Here is a 23,513-nt window from a genome sequence, read left to right as displayed (position 1 = left end):
AGTTTCTTATTGAGAAATTCGGCAAAGTATTACATTATAGTGTGCTTTGCTGTCATCCTTAGGTTTTGTTGTGTGGTAGAGGACAGGTTGAGTTTCTGTTTGTCCATGAATTTTACGACTGACAGCCACCAGCACTGGTTTTGTCTATCTCAATGACCATAAATAATTTGACACAGTACTGGACCAGCACCCCTGCAAGTGTCCCGTAACACCTCAGGGTGCCACGGCGCCCAATTTGGAAACCACTGTCCTATAGATTTGGCAGTGAGAATGTTGTTTGCAACCTTGGTACAGTATGTGCATTTCCTGTAGATTAAGGGCCAGATTGAAGCAGTTCAAGCTGGGGAGGAAGGTGGTGTGGTGGTTTTAGACAAGCTTGGTAAACGGGTGAAGAAAAAGAAAGGAGACGTATCAAGCCTCAGGGGGGAGATTTATCAAGCCTTGTAGAGAGAAAAAGTGGAGAGAGATAAAGTACCAACCAATCAGCTTCTGACATTTTACCGGTTGTGTTTGAAAAATTATAGGAGCTGATTGGTTGGTATTTTATCTCCATCCACTTTCTTTATCTCCATGCTTTGATAAATAGCCCCTGTGTTTGAAAAAGACAGTTAAGAGCTGATTGGTTGGTACTTTCTATCTCTCCACGGCATAGTACATCTACACCTTGGAAAGATATGAGCTTCCAACTGTGATTTATTTAGCACAGTGTATGAAATGGCAGTTAGAAGCTGATTGGTTGCCTTGGGCAACTTCTCCACTTTGTTTTTTTTCAAAGCATGATACATCTCCCCTTATTTATTAAAATGCTATTCGCAGGAACTGGCGCAACCAACCTGGTTTTGTCTTATAAACTTGCCTCTTTAAATCTATGGGATAAATCAACGGTCTCACACTAGTTTAAGCAACTTGCAGGCAGAGTAGGGGCTGAGGGAGTGTTTTTTTGAAAATGGGCATGACAAGGGCATGCTTGAAAGAAGAGAGGACAGGTTGAAAAGGTGAGAGCCAGCATCAGCAGAAAGAGAGCAAAGGAGAAGCGAGAGGACAGGGTCAATGGAGAAACTGGAATGGGGAGAGAGTAGAGATGGGTAGGGACTTCATGCCCAGTAATGGGGAGTAGGAGAAAAGGGTAGGCCTTCTCAATAGGAAAGGAGATTACTTCCTATGGGAAGGAGATCTGGGGTAGCAAAGAGGGATCCGAGCAGATCACTTTATCGCCTCAGAACTGAGTGCCCTGTGGCTGTGCGCATGTGTGAACTTGGATAACGCATATGCAGTTGGCCAGCACATCACTGGTAAGCATTGTTTGGGATCACAGCTGCTTTTCTGAGCAGCTGTCCCCTCTCCAGAGCAACAATTAATTGCTCCAGTAATTAATTATGCACCACTGCAACTTACAGAACGTTAGATACCTAATTATCTGGGGTCAGTGGGAATGGGGAATTGGTGAAGTCAGAAGTCTATTAAAATCTTAAAAGTTTAGTCTATGGTCTCGGTGAGAAGTTTCATTTTTAAAAATTGCAACTTCTAATTTGCATGTCGCCAAAGCGGTCAATGGACACTGACACTTATTGTATTGAGGGGAGAGTTACAACAAGTAGGGGGTGAGACAGGCTTCCATCTCCATGTGTGCCCCCCAGCCATTGACCTCACCGCATGTCACTGGTCGAGAGTATTAAATGTCAGTATTTATTCCCGTATCTGCAACTATGTGGTTGTGATTTTGCTATTTCTGTTTCTGCATCAGTTTCTTTTTTGCTCCCAACTGTTACTATGTATTTTTGTTAATACGGTTACTAATTTTACCTGTTTTGCATTTTTGCTCTGTACAGTGCTGCGGAAATTTGTGGCGCCTTATACAGATGTTTCCACATACATCTTACTTCCTTGTGAATTAAACAGCCCTTCTAGTCGCGCCATGCAGTGCCAAGCGTCTTTTTGTGCGACTTTTTCACTTCAATTGCGTCTTATTCGCACAGCTTATGCGGAATTAAATTATATTTAAATGGTATGTGGCATGCCTGTATTTGTGTGCAACTACGGGTGTATGTGCATGGGAAATGCTACGTTACAGTGTCACAGCCATTGATACTAACGTAGCATTTCGCATGCAGATACACCTGCAGAAGATCCTATTCACAATGCTTTGTATTTAATAATATACATTTGAAGGTAAAAAGTTGCATGAAAAGACGCTCAGCGCTACAGAATCGCATGGCGCTCACACATTATGTTTAACGCGACTTGTAGCACACAGAAGTAAGATGTATGTGGACACATATGTAAATAAATAATAATAATCTCCCTTGCCTGTCACGACCACCTAATATTTTTCAGCAGGTTTGTGGCAGATTTGAAACCCCCACTTAGTAAATCTGGAGTTTCTATACATGTAACGGGAAACACATTGATGGTGCTCCAATGTCCTATTGTATTGCAAAGTTGGACTTCTCAGCGTGTTTCAATCTAGACAATAGACCACCAGAAAACTGCCAAAAAATGCAAAAAACTGACGGTTAGGGGTACATTTACTAAAGTGAGAGAGTTTTTAGAAGTGAGTATTAGAAGAGCTGTTGCCCATAGCAACCAATCAGATTCTAGCTATTATCTTCTGAAGGTGCTAGTTAAATGTTAAGTAGAATCTGACAGGTTGCTATGGGCAACATCTCTTCTAAAACTCACTTCTAAAACTCTCACTTTAGTAAATGTACCCCTTAGTAAATATACCCCACAAAATGGGTGCAATGGAGATTTCTTAGGAAAACTTTAATTATTTCTTCTTTTGCATAACCTTTATACAGTTTCCCTTGCCTGTTAATTTCACAATTAGATAGCTTAATACTATAAAAAAAATGTGACACATTAAAGGTCTCAGCTTTTAGCTTACAAGATGTAAATCATTTGTATTGAATCTTTTTCAGATACACTAGACTAAAAAGTATCAAACATGTTGCACTGATTATATTGTTGTTGTGGAAAACATTTGCATGAATTCACTTATGAAAGTTTTTATTACTTTAGGATTATTCATCTTAGATTTACAATCTGACAACAAGTGAGCAACAGAAATTAGGGCTGTATGAACAAGGCAAGCGTTGGAGATAATGTACAGATCTGGAAACTTCTCACACAATGGGCTTTTCAGATCTGAAACCTTTTGGTAGACCTCTTCCCACGTGTGGAAGTGCTGGGGAGGAAAATTAATTTACTGAAGGGAAATTAACAATTTTTGGGAGTTAATCACCAGTCAAATCAGCTTAATCACCAGTCAAATCAGCTTAATGCCAATAATTGGCCCATTCTCAGGTGCATAACCCAGTGGCCTCAACACAGAATAACGCCTTTACCTCTAATGCAGCCATCCTCACCACTTGGTTGCTGTGGTAGAAAAAGTTGGGGAGAACATCAAAGATGGAGGTTTCAGAAAGGATAAGTTTCTGAAAGAAAATAATGACTCATCAGTTATGGTTTGGTACATGAAGCTGGAACCAATATTTTCTCCTTTACAAAACACACACACAGCTTTTGTTTTGTTTTTTTCTTTACTTTTACGGGCCTATGTGTTAATGAGGCATTTTGAAGGAAAATATTCCAGCTATGTACTAAAGTTAACTTGCATTGATAGCGCTAGCGATAACCACTGTCCTTGCGAGTTACATCCCCAGCATTGCAGATGTGTATCACACATTTCTGAAAGACATCTCAGGGTAATTTGATGCTGTTCATGCGCACAGTGTCATATTTGGGAAACTGTCGCTTCGGCATAATTGTACGGATATCTGCCTTGATAAATAGGCAGCATAAGCTTGAAATTAGGTTACTGACATTTTTCTGTGTTCAGTTGTGGTAGTTTTAAAATGATCAGACTACAGCTTCACTGACTTCTCAGGGGCCTCACAGTCACATTAGGTTTTTAATGTATTTTAATCAACTATATTATTCACCAATTAGGTCTGTAATGTTGACAATTACTAGATTACATTTTACTATACCTAATATCATTGGGGTATTTTAAACTAGGCAAAAAGGAATGAGAGCAAAAAACATTCAATGGTGTGAATATATGCTGGAATAAAAGCATATATATTGCACATGCAATTTCTCTCTGTCGGCACCAGTGGGACGGTTTACTCAAATATATTGTACATTAAGCTCACATTAACACTGATCAGCAGGAGGCATTCTACACTTTTTGCATGTAGTGGAGTACTTATACACTATTTCTTATTAAAACTGTTTAATTTCAATATGGGCTTATAATCACTACATAAAACAGTGGTGTAGTATATACATTTTATTTTTTATGTAAGTAGAAAGCTTTTATTTATTTTTTCAGCAGCATGGGTCATGAAAGTGGCTTTAGGAGAAGCTACACGGAACAAAAATAAACGATCGCCAGGCAATATTCACAATTGTAGACCTAACTAGGATAAGCCAAAACATATTTCAGGTATGAACAAATGTTCCCATCGTTTTAGACCATCTGAGAAATAGCCGCTGCATTCTAATATTCTACATAATTAGGTCCAGTTAAGGACCCTTATAGAAAATTACAATGTACTGTCAGCATTTAAAAAAACAATGATGCTTTGCTTTATCTCAAATCCTGCATTACTCTATACTGTGCCTTGAAAGTAGCCAAATACTACACTGACTTCTGGTTTTTGTATCAATATATATCGCCAAGCTATAATGAGCTGGGAAGCATCCTACAGAATAATATGAACTGAGGCCACAGAGCTCTAATAAATAGCTATATGTTCTACAAGCCCTACACAGAGTTAAATGTGTCCCCTTATCTCATAAATAATATGAACATTGTTCGATTTACCTGAACAACAATTTATGCAAGTTCATTTGTTCATGAGTTGCAACAGTGATTTTAAAGTGGAAGTACTCCCATATACATTATTAAGTGAGAAATTACCTGAAGATTTTCAATGCAAAACTGATGCCCATACATATCAATGGCAGACAAAAAAATGGATTCCACTTGGTTATGTCGAAGTTCGTATGAAGGCAAATGTGAAGCAATAAGAACCTGACAACGAAAGGACACATGTAAAAAAATGTTTAAGTAAGTAAAACATAAAATGTGTTCTGAATTCTTTTGAAAAACTTTTTGAGAATTTTTGAAGAAGCTGCATACCTGTCGTGCCCGGAGAGCCACTTTTGCATTCGTTGTTTTACTTAGCTGGGTGAGCTCTACCAAAATGTTCAGTAATTCATCTGTTAAAGTAGGGTCACGGCCACACAACTGATCCTGAAAACAAAATTATATTTAGAACACTAAAAAGTCATGAAGACTGTCCCAGGGTTATCTACAATTAGTTGCTGGTAGAATTTCTGCATGTTCCATTATTTTCATACCAATGCCAGGTACTATACCATGTCTCCTATTTTGTTATGTCAGCAATAAAATGTAGAAATTCTATTCACGACCCCATCTCTTGCATCGTGGATCCTCTGGTTTTCCAATTCTACAGACTGGCAGCACTTTCTGTCCGTATTACTAATGTAGTATACATTCTCATAATTATGGAGAAATTACATAAGGACAGACACAGAATAGCTTCACCTTCTTTTACACATAATGGGGTTGATTCAGTTAGGGCCTAACTGGGCTTTGTAATTCAATTACTTAATGCAGCAAAACTGCCATTTTTGCGTGCACCTCCCTGAGCAGGCGAAAACAGTGGGGAAAGTCCTTATATTATGGTAAAAAAAAATGTCAGGACGAAGACCAGATCTCTGGAACACAATGAATATTAATGATTCATGCAAGTTCATTTTAAATCCAGTGTTAGTCCTTTTTAAAGTGACCATATATATTAGCCAGCCCGCTGTGTTTGCATGCAAGGGCATAACTAGAACTTTGGGGGCCACATAGCAAGATCTTAAAAGGGCGCCCACCCAGAGGTAAACCCCCCCCAAATAAACAAATATGTCCTCACACAGAGCTCATTAATGCTATGCCACAAAGAGCACATTCAGGTTATGCCACACAGTAGTAACCCTTATACACATTATGCCATGAAGTAGTAGTGCCCCATTTACATTATGCCACACAGTAATGCCCTTTACAGATTATGCCACATAGTAGTAGCGACCCATAGAACACATTATTCCACACAATAGTAGTGCCCCTTACACACTATGCCACACAGTAATGTCCCTTACACATTGTGCCCCTCCAACCAACTCACCTTGCCTTCTCCCTCCAGCAGCCTCTTGCCTCCCCCTGTGTGCCATCAGCAGCCAGCAGGTGTGGATTTAAGGCCAGGCCACCAGCTAATTACAGCTGGTGCACCGGCAGATAGGGACAGAGAGTGCTGCCGCAATCTGAATCTGGCACTGGTCGCGAAACAATTATGACTTGTGGACTGGCAGCCAATCAGGAGCCGCCGCTGCTGATTGGCTGCCGGCCCGCGAGCTCTGATTGCCTCGCGACCGGTGGAGCAGTCTCTCCATGGCTGCCTGCTGATGCTCCAGCTGTAATCAGCTGGCGGGCAGCACCAAATCAACACCGCTGACAGCCGTGGTCCCCTTGGTGGACCTGACTGGACTGACCCGTCTTGTGTGCATGACTGGATGCAGGGGGAGCGGCAGGCAACAGAGGCAGCCCGCTCACCATAGCAGCCGCACCCCATGTACCCACGGTAGTTATACCACTGTTTGCATGCTTGTTAGTAAACAGTGGGGTCCTTTTCAGAATCAATGGAATGGGGTTATAGGCAAGGACAATGTAAACAAATAAAGGCTGCAGGTGTACTTCAGGGTTCAGTCTTCATTCCGGGCAACACTGGGTATTCCAGCTAGTTAGCAATAAGTCAGTTGTTTTCAGAGTCAGTTGGTACTGGGATCAACCACAATTAAAGAATTATTGTATACGGCTGGCTATGGTCAAACGTTCTTTGAAAAATTACACCATCTGTTTTTCAGATACATTTATAATATTTAAATTTAAAGTGAAAGAATGACTTTAAAATAGGCGCATGATTTAATAATAAAATAAGATCCAACATTATTGTACTAACTCTATACTTGCATGCGCCCGGCATCTATTCACCACTTGCTCAGTGTGACGAAAATGGGGGCGTGGCTTGCGCGTATGGCATTTCCTGTGAAGCCACACCTGTTGCGTCAATGACATGTCCCCTGAACACCACATTCCCTGACTCTTAGGGGTATATTCATCATTACTTAATTTCTACAAAAGTAGTTGAAAATTAAAATTTTCTGCTATTTTTGTATAAATTAAGTGTCAGGGTAATTCATCATTCCAGTAACGCATGAGGTATCACTGATATCTCCTGGTTACAATTGTCCTCCCGATAATTTCCACATCTTCTCTCCTGCTGCTTCACGGTCTCTTTGCAGCCTGTCTTCAAGCTGTGCATGTGCAGCTACAAGACAGGCTGCATAGAGTCCAGGTAGCAGGAGAGAAGTCCCCTTTTTCTGAAAAACTGTCTCCGCAAAAAAGAGCAGCTTTTCGGAAGCGATATTAAGTATAGGAAGCATGATGAAGGCCTCGAATACTTGGATTGAACTCGCAGCGAGTTTATTCCTTGATTATCACGGATATTTTATTTTTCGTGAATAGACCTCTTAACCTTCTGCCTTTCTGTAAATCCATCAGTTCACTCCCCGACCACAAAAAAGCATGAAAGAATATGTATATTATAGTAATATAAGAGGCACTAAATCCAAACCCTTACCCCAACCTCTTTACACCTCCTGCTTTTAAACAACTGAAGCCACTCTGACTCCTTTACAAAATCCACATTATTTGCAGAAGGGATGCCCAGTGCTCTAGTCCTGAAGCTAGAAGATCCAAGCTTCACAGCAGAACCTGTTGTACTGGGGCTGAAATCATAATGAAACAGGGCTCTAGAATTTGGTGCTGGCACTCAGCTTTCCGCTAGCTTAAAATGTTGAAATGAAATATAAAAATAAAACATGTGGCCCCCATACACTAGCGACAGATTGTCACCATGCTGCGTTCCTGCGATGCAGAGTTTGAGGATCGGTGAAACCCAACATGTAAGACTTCACGGATTTGCCAATCACGATCAAAATATGATTGTAATTTTCAAAGTGGTGACATTTAATATGAATCAGTTTACCGATCCTCCGACAGATTGCGGAACATCGATGGCTGCCGGCGGATCAGCGTTTCTGATCCCATTGCAAAATCCAACTACTGTATGGGGGCCTTAACACTTACATCCAATAAACATTGATTACAAATTTCCCTTGCACATACCATGCATCATAAAATGGACACTAAGGGGTAAATTTACTAAAGTTAGAGTTTTTAGAAGTGGAGATGTTGCCCATAGCAACCAATCAGATTCTAGCTATTATCCTCTATAAGGTGCTAGATCAGTGTCGGCTAACCTTGACACTCCAGCTGTTGTGGAACTGTATATCCCAGCATGCCCTGCCACAGTTTTAGCATGCCCTAATAGCAAAACTGTAGCAGTGCATGCTGGGTTATGTAGTTCCATAACAGCTGGAGTGTCAAGGTTAGCCAACACTGTGCTAGATAAATGTTAAGTAACATCTGATTGGTTGCTATGGGCAACATCTCCACTTCCAAAAACTCTCACTTTAGTAAATGTCACTTATTTGTAGCTCTAGAGCTAGAGCTTGTGAAATGTACAGTAGTTGGATCAGTTTTGGAATTGGAGCAGGAGTTCACAGAATATCCTGGAGCTGAAGCGGAGTGCTGGTCTTGGTCTGCAACCAGGTAGCTGACAAACCTGGGGCTTACCCAACACTAACTGGCAGTCCCGATAATCTCTGACAGTGCAGAATATGTGGGCATATAAATTCTCGCTTAGTAGAATGATATGACCAATCATTTGGAGATTTATACAACTGTTTAAAAAAAAAGATAGTTCACACAGCTCAAATAAAAATTCACCACAATCTCAACAAGCAGAGCCCTTTAAATATACAAAAATATTACTCAATACAAAATAAGGCAGCTACAATACAATTTACTATATTTAATTTAAAACAAATACATCTAACTGAACATAGTTTCAATTGGCACTGCAAATGTGTGAGGGGAAAATTTATACTGCATTCTAAACCTTTACAGAAAACTGTAAAGCAGCATACATTAATAATTATACACGACACACACAAAATACAGGCACATTAATTGAATTTTTCTTGTCCTCACTCTCAGTCAGTGAGCAAAAGCCTGCAACCAGTTCCCTTACAAGGCCTGACGTTTCCCCGTCATCCCTGTGTAATTACACACTTGAATGGCTGGACACTGAAGGAAATTGAAGGCCTGAGCTAGGAACAGCTGCCATTTTCTCTCTCCATCACGCAGCTATGATTGCTTGAGAAATGAACAGGCCCAGCTCAAAGCTACTCCAAAATTCTCAGAGGAAATACGGTCCTGTGTTCGAATAATGAGATTCTTAAGGCAAGCGTTACTTGGAATCACACTACCTAACAGTGCACTCGCCCCTCTAACAAATTAAAACATATGAGATCTAAATCCAGGATCACAGCCTTCATCATTCCTGCATTGCTTACATTTTCACTGTTTCAATGGGTCAGCCTGGCATGCAAAATTAATAAGGGACATAATATATGGAAGTCATTCAGCCATTTACCTCTGAGGCTTTTATGTGGCGATTTTGCAATTTCTTTATATTCCTCATACATACATAGATTTGTCTCCCACTGTACAATTCTTAAATGCAGTAATCTCCAGGAAATACAGACAAGGACACAAGTACACGTTTGCTACTGCACTTAGCCATGACTCTACCATGTGAATGCATGGAACTAATCATTTTAGCAAAGATTTTCTAATCAGCATCACAGGTGAACTTGTTAGAACTGCCGGTTCACTGAGATAGTGCTCTCCTGAAACTAGAACCTGAAAACTGTATAATGTCCGTTGCAGAGATATTTGTAGACAGGTTGATGAGATTTAAAAGATATTGTATAAAGTGAAGAAAAATATAATTATTTTCTCCAGACGCTGGTCCTAAATTGATGAAGCTCTAATGAAAAAGGCAAACTGTCAGAAAGATTAATCAAACAACAATATATTGTAAATAGATATAGTTATTGTAAAATACAGCAAAATCCAATCTACAGGTATAGAAACTAAACAGCAATCTTATAGACTCTGTCAGGGGCGTAACTAGGTATTTGAGGGCCACATAGCAAAAGTTTGTAAGGGCCCCTATGTACCCCCAATGGTGAAAAATGTATATAATGTATAGAACTTTGACAAAAAAGATGGCCCCCCCATCAGCTCTGGGCCCTGTAGCAGCTGCACCCTTTGCACCTATGGTAGTTTCTCCCATGGACTCTGTGCAACTATTGCATACAGACTGTATAGAGGGCCCAGTGATGGGCAAAATGCAGCGCTCAATGGTAGGACATGCCGACCAGGCCCCTTTATGAACAATGTACATGATAGTTCAAATCTGTTGCTGATGTCTTCTCACCAGATTCATTAGCCACCCATAGGTTACTACTACTTGCTGCTATGAACTCATGGGGGTAAATGTATTATCCTGCAAGTTGCAAGCAGCCATGAGATTTCATCAATGTAGCCAACCTGGTTTTGCCATATAAATTATTGTGTTTTAAAACTAGAGGCTAAATCACCAACATCTTGCATGTGCTTAAAACTCGTAGGCTATTTCATGTACCCCATAGTGTGGAGATGCTTCACCTCTGAGGACATTTTATCAGAGTTTTGTGTCCCGGCTGACACCACACAAGATGTTTTTTCTTTTGGGGATATGTATTTACAGGTATCATTATGGACTAATTCAGGACAATGGGACCAGGCAAGTACAGATTAAAACAAGGCTGTTCCAGTTTTTATTTATTTTTCCTTAAACCGCATCAGTGTTTTTATTTCCATTTTTCTTTGGCTCACTACAGCTCACAACTGGCCCTGGTGCCTGGACAAGCTGGCATATGTGCTTTTCCAAGTGGTACCTTCACCCAGCAGCCATTTAGGACAACTGGAATGTACTGTAGGTGTTGGGTGCGCTCATGGAGGGGATCACAGGATGTGTGCGCAGAGGAGCAGCTGGGTGAATGAGGTCACCTTCCCCGCAATAACAAGACAGTTGAATTAGTACAACAGTCAGGGTTCACCTTTGTATGTTTGTTATATGTTGCCTATATTAATTATGCAACTAGAGATAAAATTGTTACTGTGTTGCATAAACTGTTTATTGCACCAATGCCTCAGGTTAGGTGTCAGTGACTGGGAACAATTTTCCGTTAATACAGATCAGGTGCTGCATGCAGGCGTGATGTTCGTCGGTTTGCAGGAAGGAAGTGGTTGAAAGTCTCGCCTACAGGCAGCTCCTAAGGCGGGTTAAATAATACACCTTGTTAACTAGTTGCCACAGTTATGGTTAGCAGCATACCACCTGCAGCCTCTCTAGTATCTATTATCCCCCCATTAGATGGCAAACTCTTCCTCGCTGGTGACCGATGTGTAAACACTGGAGCAGTTATGACTACCCTGCCGCTGCTCCATTTGTTCAAGCTGAGTCGCTGTGAGTGCGCCAGACTATCACTTTTGGACTCACTCTGGTGACCCACTCAGCCTTCCTGGGTCCCGGACACTGGAGGGCGACAACTGTAGAAATGTTCCCGTTGCTACTGCACAGGTGAGACAATTTCCCAACCACCATTTAAGGAGTAATCCGGTCCTGCCATTGGAACCTTGCTTTTATAAACTGCATATGGCAGTGGTTCCTAAACTAGGGCACGTGGCACCCTGGAATGCCACAGAGCACTTGCAGGGGTGCCACAAGTTGATGGTCTTGGGCCAAATCAACTTATTTATGATCAAAGTGATGGGCAAAACCAGTGCCGGTTGATGCCAATCATAAAATATGTGGACAAACAGAAGCACAACCATGTCCACCACCGCATAACTGGCCCTAAGGATGACAGGTAAGCACAATTTACTATTTGTTTCTGAATTTCTCAATAAGAAACTTTTGGCCTCTGGGTGGCGTGAAAAAATGTGGATACTGTAGAGCTCTGTAATTCAAGAAAGTTTGGGACCCACTGGCATTTGGTACCGAATCAGGAAAGACTACAATTATACCCCTTTTACACCAACCTGAAAATCCTGGGTTGACGCACGTGAAAGCGCAACAACTCGGGATTTTTGCCAGTGTAAACGGATCCACCCAGGTCCAGGGACCCGGGGATTCAACTCGGGTAGCTCGCAGGGTTGGCCATGGGTCGATCCCATGTCACACTGCAGTATAAACGTCGCGATCCTGGTCACGATGATCCGGGTCTCGTGCCACATGCTGCCTGATTGGCTGGCTTGAGTGTCGCTTGGAGATGACATCTCCAAGCGTACTCTGCAACGCCAGAAGGGCCAGGTCACTGCAGACCTGGCTCCGGTGTGGCCGGCTTCAGTGGCGCTTGGAGATGACAATGTCCAAGTGTCCACTGCAAAGCCGAAAGGGCTGGGCCACTGCAGATCGGCTCCAGTGTGAACGGTGCCCTGGTCAGTGCCGCAGTGTAAAAGGGGTCTGTTCCAGGTCTTATCCGGGTTGGAAAAGTGTTCCACTTTTAAACACCCTATTTTTAAACCACCCAGTTTTTTTCTTCTCTTTATTTATGTATGTATTGTTGTGTATTTGTCTTACTGCCCTAACCAGACTCATACTTCCCAGTCACTGACACCTAACATGAGGCATTGGTGCAATAAATATTTTATGCAACATAGTGACAATTGTATATCTTTGTGCCAATTTTAGTCTGTAGTTGTATTTAAGGCAACTGTTCCATGCTGAGACATTTACTTCAACAAATACAATGTTTTTTTTTTAAATTTGTTCCACTAGCCCAATTTGGCAAAGCTCAGGGCTGTTTGCCGTGATTTTAAGGCCAAACTTACATTAGTCTGTCAACTCATGTTACAGTGCTTGTAATCCTAAAGTTACACTGCAAATTACGTCACTAACCATGTCATTGTTGATGTCACATAAAACATTCCAGACATTATCTGTTATAGTAAATTACTGACCATTATCAGTAATACCGCCTTTAAGATTGATTGAAAAGACAGGAATCACAGAAATGGTCATGGGTATCAAGCTATTGTTAACACAGAGTTACAAATCATGATGCACTTCTGACAGCATCACCATTGTGCTGACTGTTTGACCATCTTTCATTGTCTGAAATAGACTAGATCTATTGCAGAGTTAGGAGTAGTGATCAGCCTGTTGGCGAGGCAGTGAAGTATAGCAGTTGGTGACAAGGGACAAAAGCGCCCAGTGCGTACCATAGACAGTGACTAATAGTTCAAATTTGGCAATATTTATCACTTGCAGTGACACCTGTGCCCTGAATCAATCATTAAGAAACTGCTGTGGAGTGCTAGGATACAAGGGGAGAGGAGACATGGGAAACGGAGAACGAAGATGACAGAAGACAGGCAAGGGCACAGGTGATTTGGGGGAAGTGTTAGACAACACATATGGGAAAAAAGAGGAGGGTGACATGGAATTCAATAGAAACCTAATTGGTAGGCAAGACAAAGGTGCAGAGAGTGAAGGGACAGGCAAACAAAAAACAAAGGAGACTGTCACACATGAGGTCAGGTAAAGGAAGAGACAGAGGGCCTGAATCAGACACGCTCGCGAGCGCATAGTGGTCGCAAGCAGTCGATGGTTATCCAGTGCGTTCGCACAGTGTGCGCGAGCCCCGGAGCAAGTGAGAATTTCACTTGCTCCAGGGCTCGCTACAAAACGGGGCGGCTGTCATCGACAGCTTGCCCCGTTTTGTAGGCGGGGAGGGGGGGTGGCTGGGCAAACGGAGGCATTCCCGAAGGAACGCCTGGCGTTTGTGGGCAGCCCTACTGACATCATTCGTGATGTCAGTAGTGAACTTCCTGCTCTATTAGAGCAGGAAGTTCACTTGGGCTTGTGGGAACCGAGATCCTATCACAAGGGTCTCGTCGCAAGCCTGGTGGTCGCGATAATCGCGACCATCGCCAGGCCACTCGCAAAAGCTGTGGGTGGTCACCCACAGCTATGCGAGCGGCCTGGAGGCGGATTTTGAACAAAAAAAAAATCCGCCCTGATTCAGAGCGAACACTCGCAATTAGGCCAGGAGACAGCAGACACTGGGACAGGCATGAGATAAGCAGGGATGGAAGTGGCATGGCAGCAGTGGGTGAGATGAATTATTGTATGGTGAAATCAACATGGCAGTCCTTGAGAAGAGGAGCCTAGGGAGATAAATGTGCAGAGGTAACAAGGGGCACAAAATATAAAAAGGGGCCAAAGCTATCAAAACAGACATACGTAAAAAGTGCAGGGGAGTCATGGAAAGAGCATGGCAAGGGCAGAGATGAAGTAGCAAACAGGAGATACAATGTAGAGACTAGAGAGCAGAGATGAGGCACAATGACAGATAAAACATAGGAAAGCAGGGGGTGGCAGATTAGGCACTTTGCAGGCAGCAACACAAGGCAATAGGAAAAATATGGCAGTATAAAGCGAAGCAGAGAACTGGAAGACAGCAGGGGAGATGCACTAAGCCTTGGAGAGTGATAAAGTACCAACCAACCAGCTCCTGTCCGTTTATAGACTGTTTGAAAAATGAGTTAGGCGCTGATTGGTTGGTACTTTAATCACTCTCCAAGGCTTAGTGCATCTCCCCCAGTGCCCTACCATTCTGGAAAAATGGCTGCACAGAAAAGCATTATGTACAATTTATAGATGTGTGTTTTATGAGTTGGACCGTGGCATCCCGGCAGTCAGAATCCTGACGCCCAAAGGTAAGTAGCCTAACCTTAAACCTCCCCCTAACCCACCTTTCCCACAGCCTAACCATAACCTTCCCTCCCTCCCCCGCAGCCTATCCCTAACTATGCCCCCCGCAGCCTACTTTTAAACCTCCAACCCCACAGCCTAACCCTAAACCTCCCACTAATCCTGATACTTAGTCGGCGGTCGGGATTCTGCACCAAGATTCCAACCGCTGTCAGGATTCCGGCACCAGTATAATGAGCACCGGCATCCTGATGTCCACTAAATCTCGTATTTCATATATGTGGTGGTTTTTCCTTAAGGTGGGCTTTGGAAATTGTGCTAGAGGTGTAGTAATTGGGATACCTGTGGTCACATTAGCAACCTTTCCCAGACAATCCTATTCTACTTCTGGTATCTCAAATAGTTATTCACATGCTGTTAATAACCTTATGGATAGGCTGCCAGCTCTGTCTCTCTTTCATTCATTCAGTGAAATTTACTAGCCAGTTGGAGTTCTACTGTATGAATGGGGAGCAAATAGAGTTCTATCAAAAGTATGGCAACACAGGCTACAATAATCTCCAGGCTGTCTGCATCAAGCATGTCCTGTGCCATCCAGCAAACGCATAGGGTGAGGATGAGCACAGTGAAATGGCTCATTAAATCAGTTCTGTTTCCAGGATATGGAGACTCTAGACCAGGGGTAGCCAACCCTGGTCCTCGTGAGCTACCAACAGTGCATATTTTCCAGGTCTCCTCAGAGAATCACAAATGAAATAATTAGTTTCACCTGTGGATCTTTTCAAATGCGTTAGTAATGAATACACCTGTACACCAGCTAGGTGATCTGGAAATCATGAGATGTGAACTGTTGGAAGCTCTCAAGAACCGAGGTTGACTACCCCTGCTCTAGACTATATACTGACAGCAAAGCATCTTTAGATGTAGCATGGTATTTTTACTGTACACTGGGGGAATTGTAGGTGTGCAGTGTACTTTGCATGGTAGCTGCATTTATAAATTGGAAGCTTTATTATAGGCTAAAAGCATGGCAGCCATACTAGTGTTGCAGCTGTAATATATACTGGAAGAGTAGGAGCTGTACAATGCTTTGGGAATATGAGAAAGTGCATAATACAGTTAATATAACCCCACTCCTGTAATAGTTGAATTGATATTATAGGGCTCACTCCTCTGTGTCCTATTCAAGGTATGTTTAGCAGCACAAAAACTTTACCAACAGATGGCTTAAGTGGCCGATATGGAAGTCCTTTGGCATCCAGCAGGTCCAAGATTAGGGCTGAAGCGCAATTCGCAAGGTATCATCCAAAACTGTAGTGGTAATCACAATGAGAAACAATGAGTCCAACAACAGTCCTCAAGTCCTACACCCTCCAGGCAGAAGCTAGAAGGCTCAAAGGGCGAAGACTGAAGGGCCCTAAGAACCAAAGACAAATTCCAAAGAGCCACCCGCGGTACAAATGGAGGCTGTACGTGGAGGACAACCTGCAGAAGAGTCCGAACATCAGGTAACAGCGCAATCAGTCTCTGAAATAGAACATAAAGGGCAGAAACCTGCATTTTCGGTGAAGCAAGATGGATGATCAAATCCAGCCCGCCTGCAAAAAGGAGAAAAAACTCGAGAGAGTCTGAAAGACCTGGGGTTAAGATTCCTAGTAGAACTCCAGTCAAAGTAAGTCCTCCAAACCCGATGGTAAATTCTAGCTGAAAAGGACTTACGTGCATTGAGTGTTAATGACTGACCTTGAGAACCCTTTCGCTCTCAAGATGGATGTCTCAATTGCCACCCCATCTAAGCGAGACAGGCCAGATCCGGATGAAAGTACCTGAGAGAGAAGATCTGGCCACAGTGGAAGACACTGAGGAGCATCAACGGAGAGGCCCTGTAGATTCGCGTACCAAGCCCTTCATGGCCAATCGGAAGCGGAATCAGAGAGATTGGACGGAAGATGTACAGGAGCAGAAAGGTCCAATGAACTGCCAAGGCGTCCACCAGAAAGGCCTCCGGATCTCTGGTGCGTGAGCAGTATCTTGGAACCTGGCGATTGTGTTGAGATTAAATGATGATTATGCGCTCCTGGATGTGGTTGTAATTAGCAGCTTTCTTATAAATGGTCAGACACCTAGCCAATTAACAGTACAATCAAATAAAAGAAGCGCTGTATAAACTAAAATAAAATAAAATAAAGTGAGATGGAATATAAAATGTGGTGGGATAATGTACCAGCAGAGGTGAGACAAACAAACAACACTCAATACATACAATGTCACAATAGATGTTTATAGCGCTTTCTGTGAAGGGTTAATAGTCCTGGAAATCAGTGGTACCCGTGACTGCGCGGCGGTAAAGACAGGGTGTAAGTACTGACCCTACCCTGTAAGCTTACAGACGGTCACAGGAATACTGCAGAAGGAGGCTGCCCCGACGCTTCGTGTACTTCACTAACGGTGAGTGGAGCAGACGAACAGCTGACTGAACAGCAGCAGCCCGGACCAAGCTAACCCCGCACGGAGGAGCATAGGGAAAGGTAGGGTCAGTACTTACACCCTGTCTATACCGCCGCGACGTGAAGAGCTTACTCTGCGCGCCTGCTAGATCCAGTTACAGCGAGGCAGCGGGAGTGGGAGCGCCGCTACCGATCATGTTCAGGTAAGTTCTGGGCTGGGACCAGTCTGGCGGCACTGCATATGGGGCCAGTTTGGGGGCACTGCATATGGGGAAAGTCTGGGGGCACTGCATATGCGGAAAGTCTGGGGGCACTGCATATGGGGCCAGTCTGGGAGCACTGCATATGGGGCCAGTCTGGGAGCACTGCATATGGGGCCAGTCTGGGGGCACTGCATATGGGGAAAGTCTGCGGGCACTGCATAAGGGGAAAGTCTGGGGGCACTGCATAAAGGGCCAGTCTGGGGGCACTGTTTAAATCATTATAGCAGGGTTTACAACAATTTATTATTGCGAAGGCCCCACCCGGGTACTTCTTGATACCACCCGGCTGGAAAAATTTTCTGGGGAGAACACTGTATACTTAAAAAAAAGTTTTGCCCCCTTTACCCACTGACTGTGCCATTTTCTCCTCAGCTTTTGCCTTTGCACATCTGATTACTTTCTTACCCTCCTTCTGTTTTACAAGATACACCTCTTTGTCTTCATTATCTTGCGTCTGCTTGTATTTCCTAAAGGCCATCTTTTTTGCTTTCACAATACTTGCTTCCTCTTTCCCAAACCACATTGGCTTCCTTTTCCTTGTGGTTTTCCTAACCCTTTTGATACAAAGGTCTGTTGCCTTTAATATTGTAATTTTTAAATTTCCCCACCTCTCCTGCACTCCTTTCAAGTTCCTCCACTCTGCCAAAGATTCACTTACACATCTTCCCATCCCTGCAAAATCAGCCTTCCTAAAATCTAACACCTTTGTTTTTGTATGGGGTGGGTCAGTATCTGTCTTTATTCTGAACCATACTGCTTGATGATCACTGGATCCCAAGTTTTCACCCACTTTTACATCAGATATTCGGTCTCCATTTGTAAGTATTAAGTCTAATATTGTGTCTTTCCGAGTTGGCTCCCTCACCAATTGCTGGAAGGAGGCTCCCTGCAATGAATTCCCTACTTCTAGTGGAACTTGCCACAGATCCCTCCTAGTATATATTGGGTAGATTAAAATCTCCCATGATTATAACCTCTCCATTTAATGCCACTTTAGTGATGTCCTGCAATAGTTTATTGTCCAGTTCATCTTCCTGACATGGTGGTCTGTAGATCACCCCAATAGGAAGAATCACTATATCCCCTGTTTCTATAGTCACCCAAAGGGACTCAGGGCCTGATTCAGACCCGCTCGCGAGCGCTCACAAGCGCTCACAAGCGGGTCGATGTTGCCCAAGTGCGCATGCGCACGACGGAGGCGGCTCCGTAGTGCGCATGCGCGAGACCCGAATAACAACGGCCAAGCCGTCGTTATGGGTCTCGCACCAAAGGGGGCGTGCTGTCGATGGTGATTGACAGCACGCCCCCTTTGGTGGGCATGCCGGGGGCGTGGCTGACCAGACGGAGGCGTTCCCATGGGAACGCCTACCGTCTGGGGCCGGCCCCACTGACATCACTAGTGATGTCAGTGGGAGTGCTTTTGGCTCTGAGCAGCGAGACCCTACCGCAAGGCCGCTCGCTATAGCTGTGGTCACCGCTATAGCTGTGGTCACCCACAGCTATGCGAGCGGCCAGGAGGGCGCTCCAAAAAGTAAGAGGGCCGGCCCTGATTCAGAGCGAGCGCTCTGTCAGAGCGTCCGGCTCTGAATCAGGCCCTCTGTTTTTTCTTCAATACTATATGTTAACGTAGTATTTATGCTTTCCTTCACATACATTGCCACTCCTCCTCCTATTCTTCCCATTCTGTCCTTCCTAAATAAAGTATATCCCCGTATACCTATGTCCCAGTCATGATTTTAATTGCACCATAACTCCGTAATAGCCACAATATCCAGTAGCGTTTTGTATGCAGATACACCCACACTCGCTCGCAGAACATAGACATGCTGCATATCATTTTAATCAGCAGAAGCTGCTTGTGCTATCTAGTCGCATAGTTGTGCAAATAAGATGCATTTGAAGGTAAACAGATGCACAAAAAGACGCTCAGACCTCAAAGAAAACACAGTAGCACAAGTCCTAGAATTACGGAGCACAGAAGCACCCACCTCCCTTGGAGCTTTACCCCTGGAAGACACAGGGCTTGATTCAGAGCCGGACGCTATTTGCGCACGCTTGTTCAGAAAAAGGGGCCGGCTATTTAAATTGAGCGCTCGCTCTTTGCGGTCTGTTGACGCCTCTATGTCTGAGCGACCAAACGAAACATGCGCTCGCTATTTTGTAAAGACACCCCCTTGCCGCTCGCATCCTACGTCATCTCCGCTATTTATTAGATTAATCGAGTACATCGAAAGGCGTCTGAACTGCTCGCAGTGCTTGTGGTAGGATTTTCTAAGAAACAACCAAGTGACGTGGTCGATGACGCTGCTTTGTTAATTATGCACACCCTTAAAACGCCCGTTTTGACCTTTTGGCACACCTGCGTTCGGATCTCCACTCCCCGTTTTCAAGCACCTTCCCCTGTTACCACCCACAAACGCCTCATTCTGTCACTCAAATTAGCAGGCATTCGCTATTTTGCGAGCACACAATTTCCGACCGCAATGACTTGTTCGCGCATGCGTATTACAACCCATACGCATGCGCAGTTGTGCGAACATCGCTCGGAGCGAACGAGCGGCCGCTTACGAGCGCCTCTGAATCAGGCTCATAGTACAGAAATCCAAGGGAGTTCCCCACACACCTGAGCCTGGAACTGTGATGTGCCAAAAAGAGTACAGCAATGTTAATGCACCACAAATAGAAAAATAGGTGGGGCTAATCAGAGACTGAGACTATGCAAAGTACATTAAACAGTCATACACACAGAAACATTCAATGCAGCAATAAACAAGGCAATAAGCGTTCAACAAACCAACCCCAAGAGTGGAGGAAGGAGCTATATGTATTACCTGACCGCTGAGGGCAAGGAACACAGGGAGACCAGGAGCCTGCACTCTCAGGAGACCAGCTGAACTAGCAGGCACTGTGAAAATGGCTGCCTAGTGTCTGTGAAGGAGGTGAGAGAGGAGGAGAAGTGACCCTGGCATGGAATGCCTCTTAGGGGGAAAGCGCCCAGGGGTGGGGGAGCAGCTAACGGGGAGAGCCTACCTCCCCCTTCTGGCATGGACTCCAGGGCAAGTGGCAGCTCACAGCTGCCCTGGTGGTCTAGTGGAGATGCGGAAAGGACCTAGGTCCCCACTGCCAGCACCGCCGGTGTCTCACCGACCAGCGGTGAGTAGCCATGACCTGTCTCCCTGGTGTGTCGGCTGTGGCTCCTTCCGCAGAGCACCGGCCAAAGATGCTGACCCAGTCGCCAGCGCTGTGGCCGCCGGTGTTGGTGCTGGGTGCTACAGGACACCCAGCGCTGCCCACTCTGTAAAAAAATAAAGATATAATTTAAAATAACAAGAAATCATTGAAGCTGTAGCAGAGCTTCACTCTGTGCCACAGCTGTGGGCACCAACAAAAAACTGAAGTGCCTGTGGCTGGGGGCAGGGTATAGGGGGGGGAGGAAGCCTGGGCTATGGAGAACAGTTATTAACTATGTGGTGCCCAGACTCCAACCTACCAACCTATACCCAGCGTAAAGCCTGTGTCCCCTATGGAGGAAGAAGAAATATATATTTTGTGCACGGGTGGGAGAGGGGTTGGCGGCGCGGAGTAGAGCAGAGTGCTGGGAGGAATATTTGCGTCGAGTGGGGGGACTGTCACTGTATAGTGACAGGCAATGAATTCTGAGACTGCCTGTTGCTGAATGGTGTCTTACAGAAGAGGAGATAAAGGGAGCAAGAGGAGACACATGGAGGGGGCAATAAGAGACAGAGGGGGCAACGGGAGAGAGACGGAGGGAGCAACGGGAGAGAGACGGAGGGAGCAACGGGAGAGAGACGGAGGGGGCAACGGGAGAGAGACGGAGGGGGCAACGGGAGAGAGACGGAGGGGGCAACGGGAGAGAGACGGAGGGGGCAACGGGAGAGAGACGGAGGGGGCAACGGGAGAGACGGAGGGAGCAACGGGAGAGAGACGGAGGGAGCAACGGGAGAGAGATGGAGGGGGCAACGGGAGAGAGACGGAGGGGGCAACGGGAGAGAGACGGAGGGGGCAACGGGAGAGAGACGGAGGGGGCAACGGGAGAGAGATGGAGGGGGCAACGGGAGAAAGACGGAGGGGGCAATGGGAGAAAGACGGAGGGGGCAACGGGTAAGAATAGCACAATTTTTATCTTTCTTTTTAAATACGTATTACGTTATTTTGACCCAACTACTTATAAAACAGGACTGCTCAGTAATTATTTTGACTTAGAGGTGCCTTGAAAAATTTAGAGAGACCCTAAGGGTGCCTCCAACTGAGAAAGTTTGGGAACCACTGTGTTATGGTTATATAAAAACAGCACAATGTGTAGGGTAGGGTCTATTGTTTTTATTACAAGCAGCAGTTAAAGGGACATCAATATAACGTTCTCCTGAAGTATGGTAATCCGGTCACACCATTCTGCTATTTAAGAGGGAGGGAGGGTTAAATTAAAATACATTTTTGTATGTATTATCCTTTTGAAGAACCAGACATTTCAAACACTGAAGTGAAACTAAATATTCAACATTTAATGGAATTCTCCATCCTACCAGAAAACTGACTTTTACACAAATAAAAAAAGGTATTAAATAAAAAACCAACAACTAATAATAAATAAAAAGCCTATAGCAAAGGAAAGGCTTGGTAAATGAGACAATCCCTAGTTGGATCTTTAAGATACAATGTAGTCAAAATAATCCAGCAGATTAGTGTGGTAGCAGCAATAGTACACTAACACAAGTGTACGCTTCAGTCTGTTGATTATTAAAAGAATGAGACGCTTGTCAGGACTGAGGTGATAATGAATAGAGCAAAGTTTAAACCCGTTTTGGTCCAGTAAAGAGGTTACAAAATAAATAAATAAATAAATTGAAAAGTCCACTTTCAGCAAGACAATGACCCAATCACAGAACACCTGCAACATTGTCATGAAGTATTATATACACAATATAAAAGTCATGAAGTATTATCTACACATTACAAAATTAGGCACGACTGTTTAAGAAGCTGCCACGTCAATTGGCATAGATAGGCGATGCTGATATTACCCTTTAAAGTACATGATGCAATCAGAGCTGGATTGAGGTTTTGGGGTGCAGTTAAGACTGGGGCCCTAAAGAGCTACATTTGGGATGCAGTGATTAGGTCCTTGTGCGCAAGCCCTCGGTGTGTACATGAAAAGGAGGGGTAGTCATACATCATGCCCCCATTTCATGTCATGCAAGGGGCATGCACATCCCTTCCCTGGCTCCTGGGCTTCTACCTGCCTCACGCACAAAGCAGGTGAGAGTCACACACATGTACATATTCAAACACATATACAGTACATACAGTCATGCACATACATATATACAGACACACAAATGCACATACAGTCACACAAATGCATGCACACATAGATACAGTCACGCGCACATATATACTCAAATACTTTTACACATAAATACAGACAGTCCCCACCCCCCTGCTTGGACTCCACCACCATCTTCTCTTCTCCAGCTTGCACTGCAGCTGTAATTAAAGGATGGGGGGCCACCTGAGAGACGGGGACCCGGGGAATGCAATAACACAGCAGATATCAGCAAGTAGGTCTCGCATGACACCGTTGCCAGATAATAATCCAATGAAAATAGATTGGAGCGTTATAAGACACAGATAAATATGGGTTGGGTAGCATGCTGTATGAAGGCATGCTGACTACATCCCAAAAAATAAACCTATTAGCATTTGTGCAGTCATCTAATAAACTGTACTGAAGTTTCTGGCCAGTGTAAAGAATGGCCAGATTCCAGAGGATTTCCAAAACTGCATAACATACAGTATGTGGCAAACGGTTTCCTGTTTAAACAAGATTTGAACAAGAGGACAATACTGTATGAACCTATGGACGCATATTTATACATATTAATTTAAACATGTTCAGTTTTGCAGATCCTTTATCAAATTCGCTTTTATAGCAATGTTCAAAACCTACTTCAGAATAAATACAACAGGAGACT

The 23,513-nt window shown here is 44.0% G+C and overlaps 1 protein-coding gene across 2 annotated transcripts in view; it reads right to left on the bottom strand.

Moving 5' to 3' along the window:
- The window catches only part of ACACA (acetyl-CoA carboxylase alpha), a 532,248-nt gene that overhangs the window by 367,269 nt on the left and 141,466 nt on the right, over positions 1 to 23,513 (bottom strand). For both annotated transcript variants that reach the window (XM_088455952.1, XM_088455953.1), the window contains exons 25-27: positions 5,147 to 5,260; positions 4,925 to 5,038; positions 3,345 to 3,434 (exon numbers count right to left, since the gene is read on the bottom strand). In XM_088455952.1, coding sequence (XP_088312078.1) covers positions 3,345 to 3,434; positions 4,925 to 5,038; positions 5,147 to 5,260 — 318 coding nt within the window. The remainder of the gene's footprint in view (positions 1 to 3,344; positions 3,435 to 4,924; positions 5,039 to 5,146; positions 5,261 to 23,513) is intronic.

This window comes from Taudactylus pleione, unplaced genomic scaffold, assembly GCF_031769625.1.
Source record: "Taudactylus pleione unplaced genomic scaffold, aTauple2 ptg000682l, whole genome shotgun sequence".
NCBI classification, from domain to species: Eukaryota; Metazoa; Chordata; class Amphibia; order Anura; family Myobatrachidae; genus Taudactylus; species Taudactylus pleione.
This window is presented reverse-complemented; position numbering and strand designations above follow the sequence as displayed.